The 20974-nt window shown below is 41.7% G+C and overlaps 2 protein-coding genes across 2 annotated transcripts in view; one reads left to right on the top strand and one right to left on the bottom strand.

The window, feature by feature from the left end:
• JADE2 (jade family PHD finger 2) overlaps positions 1–8501 on the bottom strand; it is a 141326-nt gene extending 132825 nt beyond the window's left edge. The window contains exon 1 of the mRNA XM_043588005.1: positions 8312–8501. The gene's annotated coding sequence lies outside the window, so the exon portion shown is untranslated. The remainder of the gene's footprint in view (positions 1–8311) is intronic.
• Positions 8502–8514: 13 nt separating this feature from the next.
• On the top strand, positions 8515–16838 carry CDKN2AIPNL (CDKN2A interacting protein N-terminal like). The gene is made up of 3 exons (XM_043588099.1): positions 8515–8799; positions 10089–10188; positions 16136–16838. The coding sequence occupies exons 1-3, from the start codon at positions 8561–8563 to the stop codon at positions 16145–16147; spliced, it is 351 nt and encodes a 116-aa protein (XP_043444034.1). The 5' UTR covers positions 8515–8560; the 3' UTR covers positions 16148–16838.
• Positions 16839–20974: the final 4136 nt, after the last annotated feature.

Here is a 20974-nt window from a genome sequence, read left to right as displayed (position 1 = left end):
AAACAATTACTCATAAACATAAGCAACCTTATTGATAAGAATGTGGTAATTGCAGGAGACTTTAACACCCCACTTACAGAAATGGATAGATCATCTAGACACACGGTCAATAAAGAAACAAGGGCCCTGAATGAGACATTGGATCAGATGGACTTGACAGATATATTTAGAACTCTGCATCCCAAAGCAACAGAATATACTTTCTTCTCGAGTGCACATGGAACATTCTCCAAGATAGATCATATACTGGGTCACAAAACACCCCTTCATAAGTTTACAAGAATTGAAATTATACCATGCATACTTTCAGACCACAATGCTATGAAGCTTGAAATCAACCACAGAAAAAAGTCTGGAAAGCCTCCAAAAGCATGGAGGTTAAAGAACACCCTACTAACGAATGAGTGGGTCAACCAGGCAATTAGAGAAGAAATTAAAAAATATATGGAAACAAACGAAAATGAAAATACAACAATCCAAACGCTTTGGGACGCAGCGAAGGCAGTCCTGAGAGGAAAATACATTGCCATCCAGGCCTATCTCAAGAAACAAGAAAAATCCCAAATACAAAATCTAACAGCACACCTAAAGGAACTAGAAGCAGAACAGCAAAGGCAGCCTAAACCCAGCAGAAGAAGAGAAATAATAAAGATCAGAGCAGAAATAAACAATATAGAATCTAAAAAAACTGTAGAGCAGATCAACGAAACCAAGAGTTGGTTTTTTGAAAAAATAAACAAAATTGACAAACCTCTAGCCAGGCTTCTCAAAAAGAAAAGGGAGATGACCCAAATAGATAAAATCATGAATGAAAATGGAATTATTACAACCAATCCCTCAGAGATACAAACAATTATCAGGGAATACTATGAAAAATTATATGCCAACAAATTGGACAACCTGGAAGAAATGGACAAATTCCTGAACACCCACACACTTCCAAAACTCAATCAGGAGGAAATAGAAAGCTTGAACAGACCCATAACCAGCGAAGAAATTGAATCGGTTATCAAAAATCTCCCAACAAATAAGAGTCCAGGACCAGATGGCTTCCCAGGGGAGTTCTACCAGACGTTTAAAGCAGAGATAATACCTATCCTTCTCAAGCTATTCCAAGAAATAGAAAGGGAAGGAAAACTTCCAGACTCATTCTATGAAGCCAGCATTACTTTGATGCCTAAACCAGACAGAGACCCAGTCAAAAAAGAGAACTACAGGCCAATATCCCTGATGAATATGGATGCAAAAATTCTCAATAAGATACTAGCAAATCGAATTCAACGGCATATAAAAAGAATTATTCACCATAATCAAGTGGGATTCATTCCTGGGATGCAGGGCTGGTTCAACATTCGCAAATCAATCAACATGATACATCACATTAACAAAAAAAAAGAGAAGAACCATATGATACTGTCAATCGATGCAGAAAAGGCCTTTGACAAAATCCAGCACCCTTTCTTAATAAAAACCCTTGAGAAAGTCGGGATAGAAGGAACATACTTAAAGATCATAAAAGCCATTTATGAAAAGCCCACAGCTAACATCATCCTCAACGGGGAAAAACTGAGAGCTTTTTCCCTGAGATCAGGAACACGACAGGGATGCCCACTCTCACCGCTGTTGTTTAACATAGTGCTGGAAGTTCTAGCATCAGCAATCAGACAACAAAAGGAAATCAAAGGCATCAAAATTGGCAAAGATGAAGTCAAGCTTTCGCTTTTTGCAGATGACATGATATTATACATGGAAAATCCGATAGACTCCAGCAAAAGTCTGCTAGAACTGATACAGGAATTCAGCAAAGTTGCAGGATACAAAATCAATGTACAGAAATCAGTTGCATTCTTATACACTAACAATGAAGCAACAGAAAGACAAATAAAGAAACTGATCCCATTCACAATTGCACCAAGAAGCATAAAATACCTAGGAATAAATCTAACCAAAGATGTAAAGGATCTGTATGCTGAAAACTATAGAAAGCTTATGAAGGTAATTGAAGAAGATTTAAAGAAATGGAAAGACATTCCCTGCTCATGGATTGGAAAAATAAATATTGTCAAAATGTCAATACTACCCAAAGCTATCTACACATTCAATGCAATCCCAATCAAAATTGCACCAGCATTCTTCTCGAAACTAGAACAAGCAATCCTAAAATTCATATGGAACCACAAAAGGCCCCGAATAGCCAAAGGAATTTTGAAGAAGAAGACCAAAGCAGGAGGCATCACAATCCCAGACTTTAGCCTCTACTACAAAGCTGTCATCATCAAGACAGCATGGTATTGGCACAAAAACAGACACATAGACCAATCGAATAGAATAGAAACTCCAGAACTAGACCCACAAACGTATGGCCAACTCATCTTTGACAAAGCAGGAAAGAACATCCAATGGAAAAAAGACAGTCTCTTTAACAAATGGTGCTGGGAGAACTGGACAGCAACATGCAGAAGGTTGAAACTAGACCACTTTCTCACACCATTCACAAAAATAAACTCAAAATGGATAAAGGACCTGAATGTGAGACAGGAAACCATCAAAACCTTAGAGGAGAAAGCAGGAAAAGACCTCTCTGACCTCAGCCGTAGCAATCTCTTACTCGACACATCCCCAAAGGCAAGGGAATTAAAAGCAAAAGTGAATTACTGGGACCTTATGAAGATAAAAAGCTTCTGCACAGCAAAGGAAACAACCAACAAAACTAAAAGGCAACCAACGGAATGGGAAAAGATATTTGCAAATGACATATCGGACAAAGGGCTAGTATCCAAAATCTATAAAGAGCTCACCAAACTCCACACCCGAAAAACAAATAACCCAGTGAAGAAATGGGCAGAAAACATGAATAGACACTTCTCTAAAGAAGACATCCGGATGGCCAACAGGCACATGAAAAGATGTTCAGCGTCGCTCCTTATCAGGGAAATACAAATCAAAACCACACTCAGGTATCACCTCACGCCAGTCAGAGTGGCCAAAATGAACAAATCAGGAGACTATAGATGCTGGAGAGGATGTGGAGAAACGGGAACCCTCTTGCACTGTTGGTGGGAATGCAAAGTGGTGCAGCCACTCTGGAAAGCAGTGTGGAGGTTCCTCAGAAAATTAAAAATAGACCTACCCTATGACCCAGCAATAGCACTGCTAGGAATTTATCCAAGGGATACAGGAGTACTGATGCATAGGGCCACTTGTACCCCAATGTTCATAGCAGCACTGTCAACAATAGCCAAATTATGGAAAGAGCCTAAATGTCCATCAACTGATGAATGGATAAAGAAATTGTGGTTTATATACACAATGGAGTACTACGTGGCAATGAGAAAAAATGAAATATGGCCCTTTGTAGCAACGTGGATGGAACTGGAGAGTGTGATGCTAAGTGAAATAAGCCATACAGAGAAAGACAGATACCATATGGTTTCATTCTTATGTGGATCCTGAGAAACTCAACAGAAACCCATGGAGGAGGGGAAGGAAAAAAAAAAAAAGAGGTTAGAGTGGGAGACAGCCAAAGCATAAGAGACTGTTAAAAACTGAGAACTGAGGGTTGATGGGGGGTGGGAGGGAGGGGAGGGTGGGTGATGGGTATTGAGGAGGGCACTTTTTGGGATGAGCACTGGGTGTTGTATGAAAACCAATTTGTCAATAAATTTCATATAAAAAAAAAAAAGACTTACTATAAGGGGCGTCCAAGTAGCTCAGTCAGTTAAGTGTCTGACTTTGGCTCAGGTCATGATCTTGCGTTGGGCTCTGTGCTAACAACTCAGAGCCTGGAGCCTGCTTTGGATTCTGTGTCTCTCTCTCTGCCCCTCCCCCATGCGCACACTATCAAAAATGAATAAACATAAAAAAAATTTAATAGAAAAAAAGACTTACTATAAAGCTATAGCAGGAGTTGGCACATTATTGCCCATGGGCACAATCTAGCCTGCAGTCTGTTTTTGTAAGGCCTACAAGCTAAAAATGCTTTTTACATTTTTTTAAATAGTTGGAAAAAGAAACAAAGTAAAGTATGCAACAGGAGTTATATGCAGCCCCCCTTTACAGAAGAACTTTGCTAACTCTGAGTCACACTAGTCAAGACCGTATAGTATTGGTAAAAAGACAGACACATAGATCAATGACACAGAATAGAGTCCAGAAATAGACTCACATAAATATGGTCAATTGATTTTTGACAAGGATATCAAGGTAATTGAATGGAAAAAAGATAGTCTTTTCAACAAATTGTACTGGACCAATTAGGTGACCACACAGCCAAAAAAAAACAAAAAAATCTCAACCTATGTTGGGAAACAATTTCTCAGTGGGTCTCTCATGTATCTGCACATTTTAAGAGTTAGACACTAACTGCCCTTTTGTTCTAGACTATCTTTTCAAGGATGTTTGTCCATGAAACAGCTTAGAGATAGTGTCCACCTTCAGAGTAAAGGGCAAGTTTGCTTACTGTCCAGATAAAAAAAGATAATGTATTGTTCTGGGTCAAAGGTTGGGCAGGTTTGCTTGCAGTCCTTTATAAAAGATTGCTGTTCCCTAAGCTTAGGGTTCCTCAGCTGTGACACAAACCCACTGTGCGTACTCTGTACTTTCTCCACCCGGCCCCTTGGCATAGCCCACCGTGGGACTTATGGACAAGGGAACCAACATCAACTTGAAGCCAACGCTGCTCCCTATGCTGTGAGTCATCAAGTTCTTTGTCTCTATCATAGGAGTCTTAGATCTTTTTCCAGCAGACATTGAAAATGGGCCACAGTAACTTGTTACCTTCCAAGTGGGGTAAAATTTTATACCCTTTATCATCTTGACAATCCATACCTTGCATCATATGCAAAAATTAATTTGAAATGAATCATATATCTAAACGTAAAACCATAAAACTTCCAGAAGAGAACAGAAAATCTTCATGTCATCGGGTGAGTCAAAGTTTTCTTAGAAAGGACCAAAAGTGTGACTCAGAAAAAAAAAAATTGTATTTCATCAAAATATAAAACTCTTGCTCTTCAAAAGCCAGGATTTTTAGGGCAGCAAAACTATTCTGTGTTACTATAATGGTGGATTCACATCATTACACATTCATCAAAATCTATAGAACGTACTACACCAAGAGTGAACCCTAATGTAAACTATGGACTTTGGATGATAACGACGTGTCAGTGTAACAAATGTACCACTCTGGTGCTAGATGTTGATAGTGCAGGAAGCTGGAGGGAGAGGAGAAAAGGAGATGGATACTGCACTTTCTGTTCAATTTTTCTGTAAATCTAAACATTTCTAAAATACAGTCTCTGGGGCGCCTGTGTGGCTCAGTCAGTTACACGGTTAAGCATCTGACTCTTGGTTTCCGCTCAGATCATGATTCTCATGGTTTGTGAGTTTGAGCCCTGGTTCATGAGTTCGAACCCCACACTGGGCTTTGTGCTCACAGTGCGAAGCCTGCTTGGGATTCTCTATCTCCCTCTATTTATGCTTCGCCCCTGCACATGCTCACATGTGGGAGCTCTCTCTCTCAAAATAAATAAATAAACATTAAAATTAAATAAATAGAACAAAAACCAAAAAAAAGTATCTCTCTTCTCTAAAATGGCAAGGAATGTGAGTAGACATTTCTCCAAAGATGTGCAAGTGGCCAATAAGCACATGAAAGATGCTCAACATAATTAGTTCTTAGGGAAATAAAAAACCACAATGAGATACATCTTTGTACACACTGAGATGACTGTAATAAAAGAAAAGGAAAATAGTAAGTGAAGTCATACAATGCTGGTGAGTATGGAGAATGGTGCAGACATGGTGGAGAACAATCTGTCGGCTCTTCAAAAAGTTAGACACAGCAATCCACTATATCATCAAGAAAACTGAAAATGTATGTCCACACAAAAACTTGTACATGAATGTTCATAGAAGCATTATTCATAATAGCCAAAATGTAAGAATAACCCAGATGTCCATCAAATGATGAATGGATAAAGAGAATGAGGCATATCCATATGATGTAGTGGTTTTCAGCCATAAGAAGGAATGAAGAACTGTAACACGGTACAACATGGATGAGCCTTGAAAACATTATACAAGTGAAAGCTAGTCACAAAAAATCACATATTGCATGATTCACTTATGTTACATGTTCAGAACAGGAAATCCCTAGAGACAAAAAGTAGATTTGTGGTTGGCAGGTGCTGGAGGGAGTGGGGAACAAGTGCTAATGGATATGTGGTTTCTTTTGGGGTGACAAAAATGTTCTATGTTCAGTTTGTGTTGATTAGTTGCACAAATCTGTGAATATACTAAACCATTGGATTGTATACTATAAATGGGTGAAACTTTCTGGTATGTGAAATATATCTCAATAAAGATTAAAAAAAAAGATGAGGTAGGAAAATTGATCCTTGTCTATATAAGTAAGTACTCCACTCTGAGGAAATCTGAATCATAAAAACAAGTTGGAAATAATAAACTGGGGGGAAAAAAGAAATAATAAACTTGGCAATAATTTACAAGACCAAAGGGTCCTATAAAATGTTAATACCAACATTTTTAGACTACTTCACATTTTGAAAGAATAATGTAACAATATCATGTTATTTTTATAATACCTATTTGTATACATTTGGGTTCTTCCGATTTGCATGCATGTATGAATATATTTGTATGTAGGTATATATACATATATGTATATGACTCATTATCAAAAACGATGCTAAATAAGCTAGTTGCTGGAGGACCCCTTAGCTTTTCCCCACCCCAGTGGCCAAGTTAGCTGTGGAGCTACAGCCGCTGATAACAAAACTTGGGTTCTAATTTTTGGGCCAGCCTCTCAACTGTCTATCAGGTGACCAAGAAGTTGGTTCAGAGAAGTCTGATCAATGTTTTTCAAAGTTTGCTCAGCGCCAGATGGAATCAACTACCTGGAGCCTTGATTCTGAGCATCCAGCAAGAGGCCTGGGAATCTGCTATTTGAACAAGTCCCTCAGGAGATGTGATTTGCACTCAATTTTGAGAGTCCTGGCTGTGGGCACCTATTCCTGACTGCTGTGGAGAAGCTGAGATCGTCTTGGTTTTACACCCCTGTTCACATTCTCCCTGCTTGAGGGGGTGAGAGTACTATGTCTCCCTATTGTTAACCATAATGGGAGTTCACTGAGCCTGGTACTGGGTTTGTGAACACAATGTCCTCATTAGACTGCCTGGTATTTCCATTTTGTGTGGAGGTTTCTGCCTGCTGGGGTCCTAACATCCCATTAGAAACTGCAGAAGCAGCAGACATCACAGATGGCTCTGCCTTTGGACCCTACTCTGTAGCCCTGGATCCTGGATTCTCGGCCCAGCTCTGTACCTCTGTACCAAATGATAAGGGATGATGGGGAATCCTCTTAGGTCAATAATCTCTCAAGGCTGAAGGGGGCTCAAGTGATTTCCCAAGTGCTGTGCTTGAATGCTTCCAGGAATAGGAAATTCACTACTTACAAGTAAGCTCTTCTCTCAGTGGATCTGCTACCTGACACCTGAACAGACACCAGAGTTATGCTAGTTCACCTGCTCAGCTCCTGTGGACACATCCATTCCAATTCTTTCCAACATCTTTTGGAAACAGAGGTGTCACTGCTCTGGTTAAAATCCTTCAGAGGCTCCCCATTCCTCTTAGGAACTAGACCACAGTCCCTACCATGGCCAGCTATTTTTGCTGATCTTTGCTGCCTCATCTCCTTCACTGTCCCCCACTGTAGAACCCTGTCACACAGATCTTGGCCTGTTCTTACCAGGCCAGACTGGGTCTTACCATGGCCTATGTCTCTTTACGTGGTTAACTCCTGTTCATCTCTCTGCTCTCCTATATCACTTCCTGGATACTCATGTCTGGATCAGGTCCCTTGCTTATTCATGCTCCTAACACTCTGGGCCTTCTTATGAACATCTGCCAACACTGAATATTTTCACTCAAGCAATTATTTCACTCACGTTTGCCTCCCCCAGCAGACAGCAAAGTTCATTAAAGCAGGGCTTTGAGTTTGCTCTCTTGCATCCCCAGCATCTAGCAAAAGGCCTGGCAGGTATTTAATTGGCTGGGTAGCTGGCTCCGGGAAGGTGGGCCACAACCTGAATGGGTGTCGAGACCTTTGGGAATTAATCAAAGACCCTAAGTAGCTACACATATAAGCCCTCAGAACTGAGAGCATCCATCTGAGGGCTGGGTGCAGGGGAAAGCCCCAGGGCAAGGACACAGCACAGCTGTGGCTGGTACCGAGCTGCCGAATGGGAGAGGGGCACTCCGTCTCTGTGCTTGGGGCCTCCATTTCCCTACCGGTTCCCCGCGGGTCGACTGAGAACGGCCCCTGCGACTCCTGGGTGGACGCACGCCAGGCGCCTGGGACTGCGGAGGTCTGAGGGGCCGGGGCCGGGGCCGGTGAGGCCGCCGCTCCCGGCGAGGGCGCTCCAGGCCGGTCGTCCCTAGCAGTCGCGCGCCGCTAAGGCCGCTCTAGCCGCCGGGAAGTGGCGCGGTGCGAGTCGGGAAGGCGGCGGGCGGGTGCGGCCCTCGGCGGCGGAGGGCGCCATGGTCGGTGGCGAGGCGGCTGCCGCGGTGGCGGAGCTGGTTTCGGGGGTGCGGCAGGCGGCTGACTTCGCGGAGCAGTTCCGCTCCTACTCGGAGAGCGAGAAGCAATGGAAGGCTCGCATGGAATTCATCCTGCGCCACTTGCCCGACTACCGCGACCCGCCAGATGGCGGTGGCCGCCTGGACCAGCTGCTGTCCCTCTCCATGGTGTGGGCCAACCACCTCTTCCTGGGTTGCAGGTGCGGACCCCTGCGGGCTGGCTGACCCTGTCCCCTGCCTTCAGACTTGCAGCCCTCCCCTTGGGCTGAGCCCCCCCTGCCAGTGCTGACCCCGCCCCCAACCTCCTGGCGCTGTAACCTGTGGCTGTTGACCACGTTAGTCCGCCCTTTTGGAAAGGTATTTAACCTCTGAGCCTCAGTTTTCTCATTTGGAAAGTCAGTTGTGATGACTGCAATGTTAAAGACTAAAAAAAAGCACCTAGCACAGGCTGCTATCTAGCAAGAGCTCAACCTTTGGTGAGCTCTAAAATGCCATTGTTATGTGTATTATTACTATTAATTTAAACTATCATCTTTGCCAAGTACATTTTTAAGTGCCTTGACTCCTTCCACCCACGTGGCAAACGTACAGAGACAGAAACTGAGGTCTCCAATTTACATATGAAGTAGCTGAGAGAGGGCCGGATGGTTTTTGACAGGATTAGTAGATTTTACCAATTATGGCAGGATGTAATTGTGGCCTTTGGCTTTTTCTCCCCACTCTCCCCTCTGTTGGACCCTTAGCAAGAGCCAGCCATTGCCTCTCTGCCTTTACAGATATAAAAATAACAGATGCCTTCAAGAGACTGCTTTTGAAGTGCCTATACCCTCTCATTGAAGAAGGTGTCAAATCTTGAAGCTCCACATCCTTTTATTTTAGCGTCCTGAAATTGTTAGGATAATAAGAGGACTTGGCTTAGTCCTGCTTTCTGTGCACCTTATGGATGTCTGACTCTGGTCACATGGACCCTCCAACCCCTAGCCACTTGGTTTTGCTTTCAGATGTTGGGGCTTATTAGAACAGGATTTGAAGAAGCAGTGCCAAAGGCTTTTTCTCTATTTTCTAGGTGCTCCTGGGAAATCCTGGGTAATGGGTTCCAAGATTAGATAAATGTCAGAAAATTGGACAAATGAACAAATAATGATTACATTAGACCAGAATTCCATGTGTTTAAAAAATAAAATTTGGTCCTCATACTGTATCCATGCATATGTACTGCCAGATGTATAGTGCGTTTATTTTCGTAAATCCTTTTTTGGTTTGGAAGTCTTGAAACGACTGCTCTATTGGCATTCCTAGAGCCACTTCTGAGTCCACAAGCCGGAAGAACTGTTTCCAAATTTACTGTTGAACATGTGTCCCTTTCCTGTAGTATCACATCAGAGCTCTAAGAGTCGAGTTCACAGTCCAACTACTTGCAATTTCTTACTAGTCCACAGTGACAAGTAATTCCTCCAGGGTTTTTATCTTACTACTTTTTATTGTGCAGTTACAACAAAGACCTTTTAGACAAAGTGATGGAAATGGCTGATGGGATTGAAGTGGAAGACCTGCCACAGTTTACTACCAGAAGTGAATTAATGAAAAAGGTAAACAGGATTTCTCAGTGCATTTGAAATGGTATAGAGTTAATGGACCCTGCCTTTATGATGATATATGTTAGAGTATATTGTTTTCTGAATGTTCTTGTTTACTCCTCAAGGATTTAAGCCCTTTCATTAAAAAATTTTAAAAATTTGTTACTGAAGTATAATTGACTTACAATATCCTATTTGTTTCAGGTGTACATCATAATGTTTTTTTTACATTATAAAATAATCTCCATGAGAAGTCTAGCTACCATCTATCACCACACAAAGCTTTTATAGTATTAATGACTGTATTCTCTATGCTGTACATCACATCCTCATGACTTATTCATTTTATAAGTGGAAGTTTGTACTTCTTAATCCCTTTCACTTCAGTACCCACCTGCCATCTGGTAACCATCAGTTTGTTTCCTATGTCTGCGAATCTTTTTGTTTTATTCATTTTTTTTTAAGATTCCACATATAAGTAAAATCATTTGTCAGCATTTGTCTTCATCTGTCTGGCTTATTTCACTTGGTAGAATACCTTCTAGGTTCACCTATGTTGTTGCAAATGTCAAGATCTTTTTTTTATGGCTGAGTAGTATTCCATTTCTCACACACACACACATACATACATACATACATATATAGCATGTAATCTTTATCCCTTCATTTATCCGTGGACACTTATGTGCCTTTTCACTTTTATTTCTCTGTAATTGGTATAAACCTTTTCACAGCTAGATAACTAAATTACACATTTTTGGTGGTGTAATACATAAACTCAACCTCTAAACTTTTTTATTTTTTAAAACATTTTATCTTTAGGTAATCTCTACACCCAGCATGGGGCTGGAACTCACAACTCTGAGATCAGGGGTCACATGCACCACTGACTGAGCCAGCCAGGCACTCCTCCAAACTTCCTTTATGAACATTGTTTTGAGCTTTTTCCTTACTTTTTAAGAAAATGTTGGCTAGAGTGCTACTTTTTTACACTTACTGAAAAAATCTTTTTGGTAACATTTTTACCCCAATGGGTGAGAGTCTAACCAGACTTGTTTGGCCCTTCTGACTTGCTGATGGGAATGTAGATGGAATAATGCTCACATATAGGTGTTCCCTGTTCTGTAGGGCTTAGTCTGATTTGAAGTTGTACACTTTATATGGTGAGCTGTTGCCTGTGGAGCCTTGTATCTGGGTCCTGGTGCTGGGGCCCTGGAGAGTGGCAGAAAGCAGCTCAGATGATGGGGCTGGGCATCCCGGTTGCTTTTCAAAATCCCCCCCAAACATGCTTTTTCTCATTTCCCTTGGCCTTTTTAGGCAGTAGAATTAATTGCTCCCTCTCCCAAAGTTTGTTTCCTTGGCACTTAGGCCTGTTTTAGAGGATTGTAAACTCAAGGGGAGAGATGGTGCCTAAAGTTTTAGTCCTTCTGTCTCCAAAACCTAGTATAGGCTTACCCTAGAGCAGCTCAGAAAAAGCTTACAAAATTGACCAAACCGATAGAGTGAAAGACTCATGCCCCCTGTTTTAGTTCTATCCTCAGAAACATAGGTAAGTCCTTGCCTTGCCCCAGTTGGGTCTTATTTTGGGAGGCAGAGCATATAAAGAGGTTCCCTTCTATGTGGGTATCAAGGAACTAATCAAAACTTCAGCTTCCCAGAAAGTACTTCAGCCTCAAACATCATACCCCACTCAGATAGTTTTGCTAAAAAAAAAAAAAAAAAAAAAAGAATATATATATATATATATATATATATATATATATATATATATATTCTTTTTTTTTTTTTTTTTTTTTTTTATTTCGAGACAGAGAGAGACAGAGCATGAACGGGGGAGGGGCAGAGAGAGAGGGAGACACAGAATCGGAAACAGGCTCCAGGCTCTGAGCCATCAGCCCAGAGCCCGACGCGGGGCTCGAACTCACGGACCGCGAGATCGTGACCTGGCTGAAGTCGGACGCTTAACCGACTGCGCCACCCAGGCGCCCCTATATATTCTTTTTTAATCTGAAGTTGGAAGTCAGGAATTGGAAGTTTTTGACTTTTTGGATCGTCTGCTGTAATACTTTAAAAAAAATCTCTAGTCAGTGCTTCAATGTCCCATAGTGGTAAGGTTCCTGGAGCTCAGTCATGGAGCAGCTAGATAGTTGCTGGCTGCCTGAGTGCACCCCATGGGGAGGCGTAGGCAGGAGGAGTAGGATGAGCTTTTACTTCCTAACTGCTTGTGGCAGATTCTTTCCTTGCTTTTTGCTTCCAAGAGGTATTGTGCCCTCCCTAAAGACTTTTCACATCAGTTTTCTGTTACACTTCTCTGTCTTGTATGTAACCATAGTCTTTCCAGTCATGCTGGACTATGAAAGATCAGAACCATTCATGGAGGAGCACCTGGGTGGCTGAGTCAGTTAAGCATCTGACTTCGGCTTGGGTCATGATCTCATGGTTCATGGGTTTGAGCCCCACCCATATCAGGCTCTGCGCTAACAGTGTGGAGCTTGCTTGGGATTCTCTCTCCCTCTCTCTGCCCCTCTCCAACTTGCACTTTTTCTCTCTCAAAATAATAAATAAACTTTAAAAAGACCAAAAAACAAAACAAAACAAAAAACAAAAAAGGACCCTTCGTGGTGTTTGGGCTGCAGATCAGGAGAGACTAAGGAGGTTTTGTAATTGATTGGTATGACCATAGATTGGTGTGCAGAAATTTGTGTGTGTGTGTGTGTGTTGTGCCAGGGTGTCTCTCGAAGCTGTTAATATTGTAAAGGCGTCCTGAACCTCAAAAATGTAGGGATCCTCTGCCCTGTGATATTCATTTTTGACACTGTTATTTCATAGTGTCAACATCCAGAGAAGAGTCTTCAGGCATGAACCCAGTATCCCTGAAAGCAGCTCTGCCCACAGACTAATTATTTTCATGTTGTCACCTGGAAGAGGCCTGTGGGGAGCCTATACTTCTAGAGTGTTTTTTTTTTTTTTAATTTTTTTTAATGTTTATTTATTTTTGAGACAGGGAGAGACAGAGCATGAACGGGGGAGGGTCAGAGAGAGAGGGAGACACAGAATCGGAAACAGGCTCCAGGCTCTGAGCTGTCAGCCCAGAGCCCGACGCGGGGCTTGAACTCACGGACCGCGAGATCATGACCTGAGCCGAAGTCGGACGCTTAACCGACTGAGCCACCCAGGCGCCCCTAGAGTGTTTTTAAGAGTATGTGTGTCTCAGCTTCCTTCAAATAAAATGTCAGTTGGTTAGGCGTCTGACTCTTGATTTTAGCTCAAGTCATGATCTCAGAGTTCGTGAAATGGAGCCCCATGTCAGGTTCCATGCTGACGGCACAGAGTCTGCTTGAGATTCTCTCCCCCTCTCCCCTGCTCATGCTTTCTCTCAAAATAAATAAATAAACTTAAAAAAAAAAAAAGACTCTTGTAGATACTTCGATCCTAAGAAGTCTTCTGATGTGTGTGCTATGACAGACTCGTGTGGTGTTGAACGATATCCCTGAGAGGCTCCTGGAAAGTGTTGTGGAGACTTTGCTGTTCTTTTGTCTCTTGCCTGAGGTGTTTGCATGTGATAGAGGCTACCAAACATTAAACAATAATGCCAGCCCAGAGACCAAAAAAGCTTGATATTGAGCCATGTACCTGAAAATGTCTGTTGTAGTTCTGCCCAGAATAGATCTTAAGCTCTGAAATTAGAATTTAGGTGGGTTTTGAAGCTGGCTAGCAAAAAGAAATGAATCAACTGGAATTGTTGGTATCTTGAGACTGGACAGTGAAGATAATTTAGGACATAATGTCTTTAAGATTTAAAAATATTTTGTAGTTATTCTGCACTTTTGAGGCAAATACATCTCTGTAGTCTATCCAACTCTTAACTATTTTGGTCCCAGAGAAGAAATGAGCATTGGTATATCAAATAGATGGAGGGTATGATTTTTCTTTTGACTCAAATACAAATATATTGAGCAAACAATCTGTTATTTAACAGCCATCCCTGGCCACTTACTAGCAGCCTTTGTGGTTGACCAGCTTTATCCATTAGTGAGCAATACTTAACACAGAGCAGCAGCTCACTCAGGAAAGGTGTTATTACTCTGACTGTCAGAGTTAATATTTCCAGACCATGGTCTTAAGGAGAAAGAGGAGTGATTAACTAGGAAGCTGTCATTATTGGCTCATAGAATTTGTCAACTGAATTTCTTGGCCCATTTTTCCTGAGAACATTTTTATCCAAGAAGGAACATGGCAGTATAGAAAGTGACTATATATGAAATGTGAAAGAGAAAGTAGGAAAACAAGAGTGCTTGCATTTCAAGAAGTTCTTTCTGTGCATTGTGTCTAGTCTTGGCAAGCTCTAAGGTAATGGAACAGCCACTCCCTTGGTGAAAGGAGATGTGATTTTTTTTTTAAACTTTTTTTTTTTAATGTTTATTTATTTTTGACAGAGAGAGAGACAGAGCATGAGCAGGGGAGGGGCAGAGAGAGAGGAAGACACAGAATCCGAAGCAGGCTCCAGGCTCTGAGCTGCCAGCACAGAGCCCGATGCGGGGCTCGAACTCACAGACCGCGAGATCATGACCTGAGCCGAAGTCGGACGTTCAACCGACTGAGCCACCCAGGTGCCCCAAGGAGATGTGATTTTAAGGCAGCAGTTAATTGTGAGCGTTAAAACAAATGCAGGGGCACATGAGTGGCTCATTTGGTGAAGTGTCTAACTCTTGATTTCAGCTCAGGTCATGATCTCCTAGCTCGTGAGTTTGAGTCCCATGTCGGGCTCTGTGTGGACAGTGCAGAGCCCTCTTGGGATTCTCTGTCTTGCTCTCTCTGCCCCTCCTGCACTCTCATTTGCACCTCTCCCTCTCTCAAAAATAAACATTAAAAAAAAAAAATCTTAAAAAAAAAATAATGTAAAACAAATGCAGCTTGTCAGATTAGTGGAGTTACATTTCCCCCTTTATCCACCAGAAATAGAAAAAGCAAGAAAAGCTTTATCTGAACCCACAGGCCAGTGTGTCGCCTGGTTCGTGCCCAGAATGAGAGAATCATGTGCTAACACCTTATGTCAAAGACCGTATTTGCAGCAGCCAAAGCTGTGGCAAGCTTGTGCTGCTGTAGTCTTGGTCTGTCCTTTTGGAAATTTGAAAGATATCTTAGGGGGTTTTCTTTTCCTTCAGACTAAAGATGGTTTCTTTAGGTGATGTTGTATTCTTCTAACAGGAGGAAGACTTGTTATATTTTGCTTTTCCCAAGGAATTTTGCTTTTTCATTGCTCAGAAAGACTGAAGTGACAGGCTTAGCTAGGAAATAGGTCATACCTTGAAAACTCTGATTACTGAAAAGACTCTCAGATTGATTCACTCACATTGCTGAATGTTAAGGAAATCCGAATACAAGGTGACAGCCAAAATGATTTCTTCACACCCAGCTTAAAAGTTGTCTAAAGCCAAGTTTAAATTTATCAAAGGTGCTAGAGAGCACCCAGAAAGAATATATTTGCTTCATTTTGCCACTATTTGAAGACATGCATTTACAGTTTTTTAATAGTGTGAAATCCAGAAGTACATAAATAACCTTCACATCTCCTAACTATCCTGAGTCAATGTGAAATCTTGTGAATTACTACCTGGATTCATCTGATTTTAATTTAGAACAGTGTTTGTGTGATTCTGCTTTTAGAACCCTTCACTGCAGAGCATGCCATGAAAAAAGTTATATTTCAAGTATTTCTCATCACTTTTAATTGTGACATTTATAGATCACGAGTGACAAGAGAAAAAATTAGGCTCTAGGTTCCAAATGGATGGTTATGTTCATTGTTTTGTTGAGTTTTCTATATGTAGTAAAATAATTCCTGAGTGTGCTTTCCACGTAGGTAGTACATAAATAGTGTATCACTGCTGTATTTTAATTTATGGATTTGATTGGCTGGACTACATAGTTCAATAACCTTTTCTTTTTTTTCCCCCAGCATCAAAGCTAAGGCAGAAGATTCATCACATTTTCAACATCAGCTTAGGAAGGAGACTGGGATGAATGTGACATTGACCACAGCAGCTCTCTTAAGATTCCTGGTATTTCAACCTGTAGGAAATCAAGAGGCAGTTGGAATGATAGATAGTCTTGTCTAGATTGGAGTTTTAAAAGGTCTCATTCTTCCAGTAGCTATCATTCTAAAAGTGTGCATGGATATTTGTGGATTTATAAATTATGCCTTTTTTTATTCTTACTTTTTGAATGTCAAACTTTTTGTTAAAAAATCCCTATTTTTTTTATGTTGATGTAATAATTGTAGGTAATGAATTTTACAATTTGGATTTTTCAACAATGTATCTTCAAGTCTGATTCTGTTTTATGGTGTTCCCTCCCACCCCAGCCCCCCGCCCCCACTGAGGCAGACCAGCCTTTATTTCCTTATTTCTTTCTGAAGTTTTTGCCATCTTTATGGCCATTGCTACACACACTTATCTTTTTTTAAGAGATGAGTGAGAATCAAATCATAGGCCTCAAGTACCTGCCAACTCATGGGAAGAGGCAACTTCTGAAAGGGCATCTGGCCTTTAAAACTGATACCAGATGCCACAACTTGGTCCAGGCAGCCAGTTGATTTATAGATTCTCTAGAAGGTCTCCTAGGCTGCTGAATAAAACCCACATTCTCTTTTTCTGGAGGGACCCTGAGGGTTTTGGTCTTGTATATTCGTGGATTGCCTTGCACATATCCCCTGAAGAAATACTTTAGTGGAATGTTGTTTTGCTCTGAAGTTCTCATATTAATTTCCCTCTTTTATTTAATATATCTGCTCTTTATCCCCTCCCTCTTCCATTTTATTTATGATTTTATTTATGACTTATTTTTAAGTAACCTCTACACCCAACATGGGGCTTGAACTTAGAAGCCCAAGATGAAAGGTTGCATGCTCTACCAACTGAGCCAGACTGGTGCCCTCTCTTTCATATTTAATACCCACAATTAAGTACTTACCTCCAGGCATAAATCCGACCCTTGATCTTAGCCAAAATGCCAAGAAGCAATATCCAGGCATAAATCCTGAGAGAGGGACTTCATTTGGGGTCAGCAGTATAATAGTCACAGCAGGATTCACTCATCACTGAACTTGGTATTGAGGGTAATGGTGAAAAAGACAGTGAACCCTGTCTTAGCTTAACCTACTGGTAAATTCAGGTAATTAAAAACCCAGAAATGCTGAAGAGAGCTGCCTGTGGGAGCATTTCTCTGGCAACAGAGAAGTGGGAAGGCTCTCACTGCTCAAGGCTAACCATCACATCTTGGATGGAACTCATCTCTGCGCAGCCTGTGGCTCTAATCTGTAGCGATCACTAGGGTAGACCAAGTGAGCTCAAGACCTCCGATATAACTTTGGATCAGCCATGTCTCTCCCTGGACTTACCTGGGAAATGGAGATCATAGAAATCCCTACCAGACGGATGTGGCAGAGATGAAGATGTTGCAGGGCTAAGCCACTGCTCAGTGAGCCTCAGCCCCTTCCTCAAATATGGCCTAGCCTCTTTCTTTTCTGCTTACCTGTACAAATTTGTGAGGTTTAAAAACCAAATTATAAAGTGGGAAATACCAGAGTGGGGCTGTTCACTTTAATGCGTCTTTCACAAGTTTTCTCATCATGGATCCCATTTCCACTGTAAGATATAATGCCCCAGTAAAATAGCAATATCCTGTCAGGAATGTATCCATTGCATAAACCAAGCTTAATCTGTGCACAGATTCCATGCCTGCGCCCCGCTGCGCCCCCCAACATTCTTCTTCAGTTTATTTTTGAAGACTTCTCTAGTTAACCAAAAGTAAATTTTCTGATAACCATTTTCTAATAGGTTATATCATTATTTCCTCAGCTTAAGCTTTCTGTTTTTCTTCTCATCTAAAAAATGAACCAGTATTTTAGAATTTCATCCTTTATGTTTTTCTGGAATAGAAAGCACAGAAATCTAAATTTTTGCACTGGAGCAGTCCTTGTAGTGTAGGTAAAACAGCCCACTCTTAGTGTTGAAACAGGAGCTTGCTGTAAGATACTTGCCTTGGTATGTGCATTCCTGTCTAACATGGGGTAAGGATCAAATGAGATTAAGAGGAAGGACATGGTAAACTGTCCTTATCATAACTAGAGTGTATCTTTTCTGTCAAAGACTTAAGTCTCAAGACCTTGTGAGAAGCAAGTAATAACAGTACTGTGTAGGGTGCTCACTTAACCATGACACCCTTTTATGTTACCCAGAAAATTCCTTTTTCCAATATTCCTTAGAGCCTATAGCCCAGCTGATGAAATTCTCTGCTTTGGCAGAGGCAAGGATTTTCCAGGATCCATGTGGACCTGTGGCTTACCTATTCCATGGGCACTGGGAGGAATCATTATCACTGCCCATCCTCTGATCCTTTGCTATTTGTAGTAAACGGCACTGAAAATACATTGTTGCATCTGAAATGAGATTTATATTATTCTAAATGTCAGATAACTTAAGTGTTTCCTTGCTGTCCAGCTCTAAAGTCTCTGTGAGGTACCCTTTTGTCTGGAAAGAGACTGTCAGCTAGGTATCCTGTCATCTCGTCATGACTCTCATTGTTGACTAGTTCAGGGACACCTTTTGTTTCTGTAGGAGTTAAGACTAAACAAATCTTAGAGGCAAGAGTTTTAGAACTTAAATAGGTTTGTGGTCATATGAAAATTGCTTCTTTCAATGAATACTGAATGCACACTAAAAAAATCTCTGCCCTCATGGAGATATATAGATACACACACATACATTGTTTGGGGAAAATAAAGAATCTTTCTTGCCTTGCTTGTCATTAAAATAGATAAATGGCAACGAAGCGAAAGAGCCTGTTTATCCATTTATTTATTTAAGTGAAAAACAAACCAGAGGAGGTTCTTTCTTTCCCCAAGTTTATTCTGCTCCTTGCAAGTTGGGACTCCCAGGCCTAGTGGTGACAGTGTGTTGGCTGCCCTTCTCGTTTTGGTTTAGTTTTTCTCACAATGTCAGCAGTAGGGGCAGAGTCCTTTGCACATGTGCTCATCACAGAGGGGGTGAGCCTGAAGCCTTGCCCACAGACAAGAGGACTAGCTGAGGAGGTGGAGGGAACAAGAATGTATTACCTGAACAGATTCCCTTGGGAATCAAAAAAGAAAGTAAAAATTGAGACTATTAAAATCCCATTAGATGGAAGCTAGAATTCTTAATCTATCCTAAACATGGGCATGTGAACCAGAGCTTTTTTCCTTGACAGCACTGTCAGTCAAGGGTGGCTCTTTAGAAATTACCCAAGTAGTCCCAGCCCAAGTCCCATCCTTCTTTCTCAGCCTAGGAAAAGTAGGCAAATGACCCCAAAATATCCTTGATTATGGCCCTCTGGCCTATTTGCCTGGGAGAAATGCTGTGAGGGCATGTGGAGGCAGGTCTTGGTCTTCCCCTGGTTTGGTGAAAGGGCAGTTAACAATAAGGTCGACCCTGAACTGTTTGGGCCTACTGACTAAAGCCCTTGCTTTGCTGTGAATGCTAGCATCACAATCTCACTGTTGGGCTGCATTTTCCTTTCCCTTTGACATCTTCTCATATTAAGAATATTTAATTGAGGGGCGCCTGTCTAGGTGGCTCAGTCAATTGAGCATCTAGCTCTTGATTTCGGCTCAGGTCATGAGCTCATGGTTTGTGGGATGGAGTCCTGCATGGGCTCCCTGCCCACAGCACAGCACTGGGCCTGCTTGGGATTTTGTCTCTCCCTCTCCCTCAAAATAAACATTAATAAAAAAAGAATTTAATTGAACTTGTGAAGTGGTAGGGAATTCGTTCCTCCTGATTTATTTCACTCCTCAGTGTAGGGGTCTTCAAAGTGGGGGATGATTCTTGCTTTGATCTTGATTGGAGGATTCAGTGGAAAAATTTGTCTTTAAGTACCTGGCATTTTTAGTGAGTTCTCCCTGCTTCATTCCTACCCTACTCTTGCTTTGAGGACAAACTGGGAAAATATGAAATGTTTCAACTAACTTATATTTACACAAAAGAAAAATTAGCACTCACAATGACCCCACAAGGTCAGACTCCATCCCCAGGGCTGCAGAAGGGCAGAACACACCAGTCGAAGTTCTAGAGTACGACCAAAGATGTGACTTAACACACAGTAGGTACTCAGTAGCAATGCTGACAAACTCAATGGCAGCAGGCACTGAACCATGCAGCCCTGATTTAATGTCCGGCAAAGGCTATGGGTGTTCTTTCTCCATGAATGTGGCCTTTGCTCTAGCACTGGCTGCGTGGTAGGCTTGCCTGAGTCTCACCTGTAAGCTGTAGGAGATTCCTTAAAACTTGGTGTGAATTACAGGCTCCACATGACAAACAGTTGGGCTTGGACCACCACCTACGGCCCCACTTCCCCTTGAGCCAGCTATTTTCAACTTCACAGTGACTCGTGCTTCCTTCTACCTTTGTGTTTACCAAATTATTTTTTATGATTGTGTTCTATTTTTGTAACAAAACCCAGAAACCTGCTAATCAGTGTCTCCAGAGGATCTGGAGCTTGGAACCTGGAGGTCCTCTGCTGTTCTATTGGCCTCCTGCCCAGGCTTGTGCATGTACTGCCAGAGGCTGTCTGGAAAGGAGTTCCTAGTATTTGATTTACATTCCAGTCTTTGGAACTGTACTTGTACTGTTGCTTTTATAGCCTGATCCCTCATAGTTGGTCTTGAGAGGGTGCCATGGTGACTGTGTTCTTAAGCTGCTCTGTGCAAAAGAATCGGCAGTCCATCAACTAACTGATGTGTAAGGGCTAACAAAAGCCAGAG

Source organism: Prionailurus bengalensis, chromosome A1, assembly GCF_016509475.1.
Source record: "Prionailurus bengalensis isolate Pbe53 chromosome A1, Fcat_Pben_1.1_paternal_pri, whole genome shotgun sequence".
Taxonomy (NCBI): Eukaryota; Metazoa; Chordata; class Mammalia; order Carnivora; family Felidae; genus Prionailurus; species Prionailurus bengalensis.
This window is presented reverse-complemented; position numbering and strand designations above follow the sequence as displayed.

Excerpts from the sequence above, each read along its gene's own strand:
- CDKN2AIPNL (XM_043588099.1), top strand. The coding sequence starts at position 8,561 with ATGGTCGGTGGCGAGGCGGCTGCCGCGGTGGCGGAGCTGGTTTCGGGG. Across the intron at positions 8,800-10,088 it reads CACCTCTTCCTGGGTTGCAG|TTACAACAAAGACCTTTTAG; the intron begins GTGCGGACCCCT and ends TTTATTGTGCAG.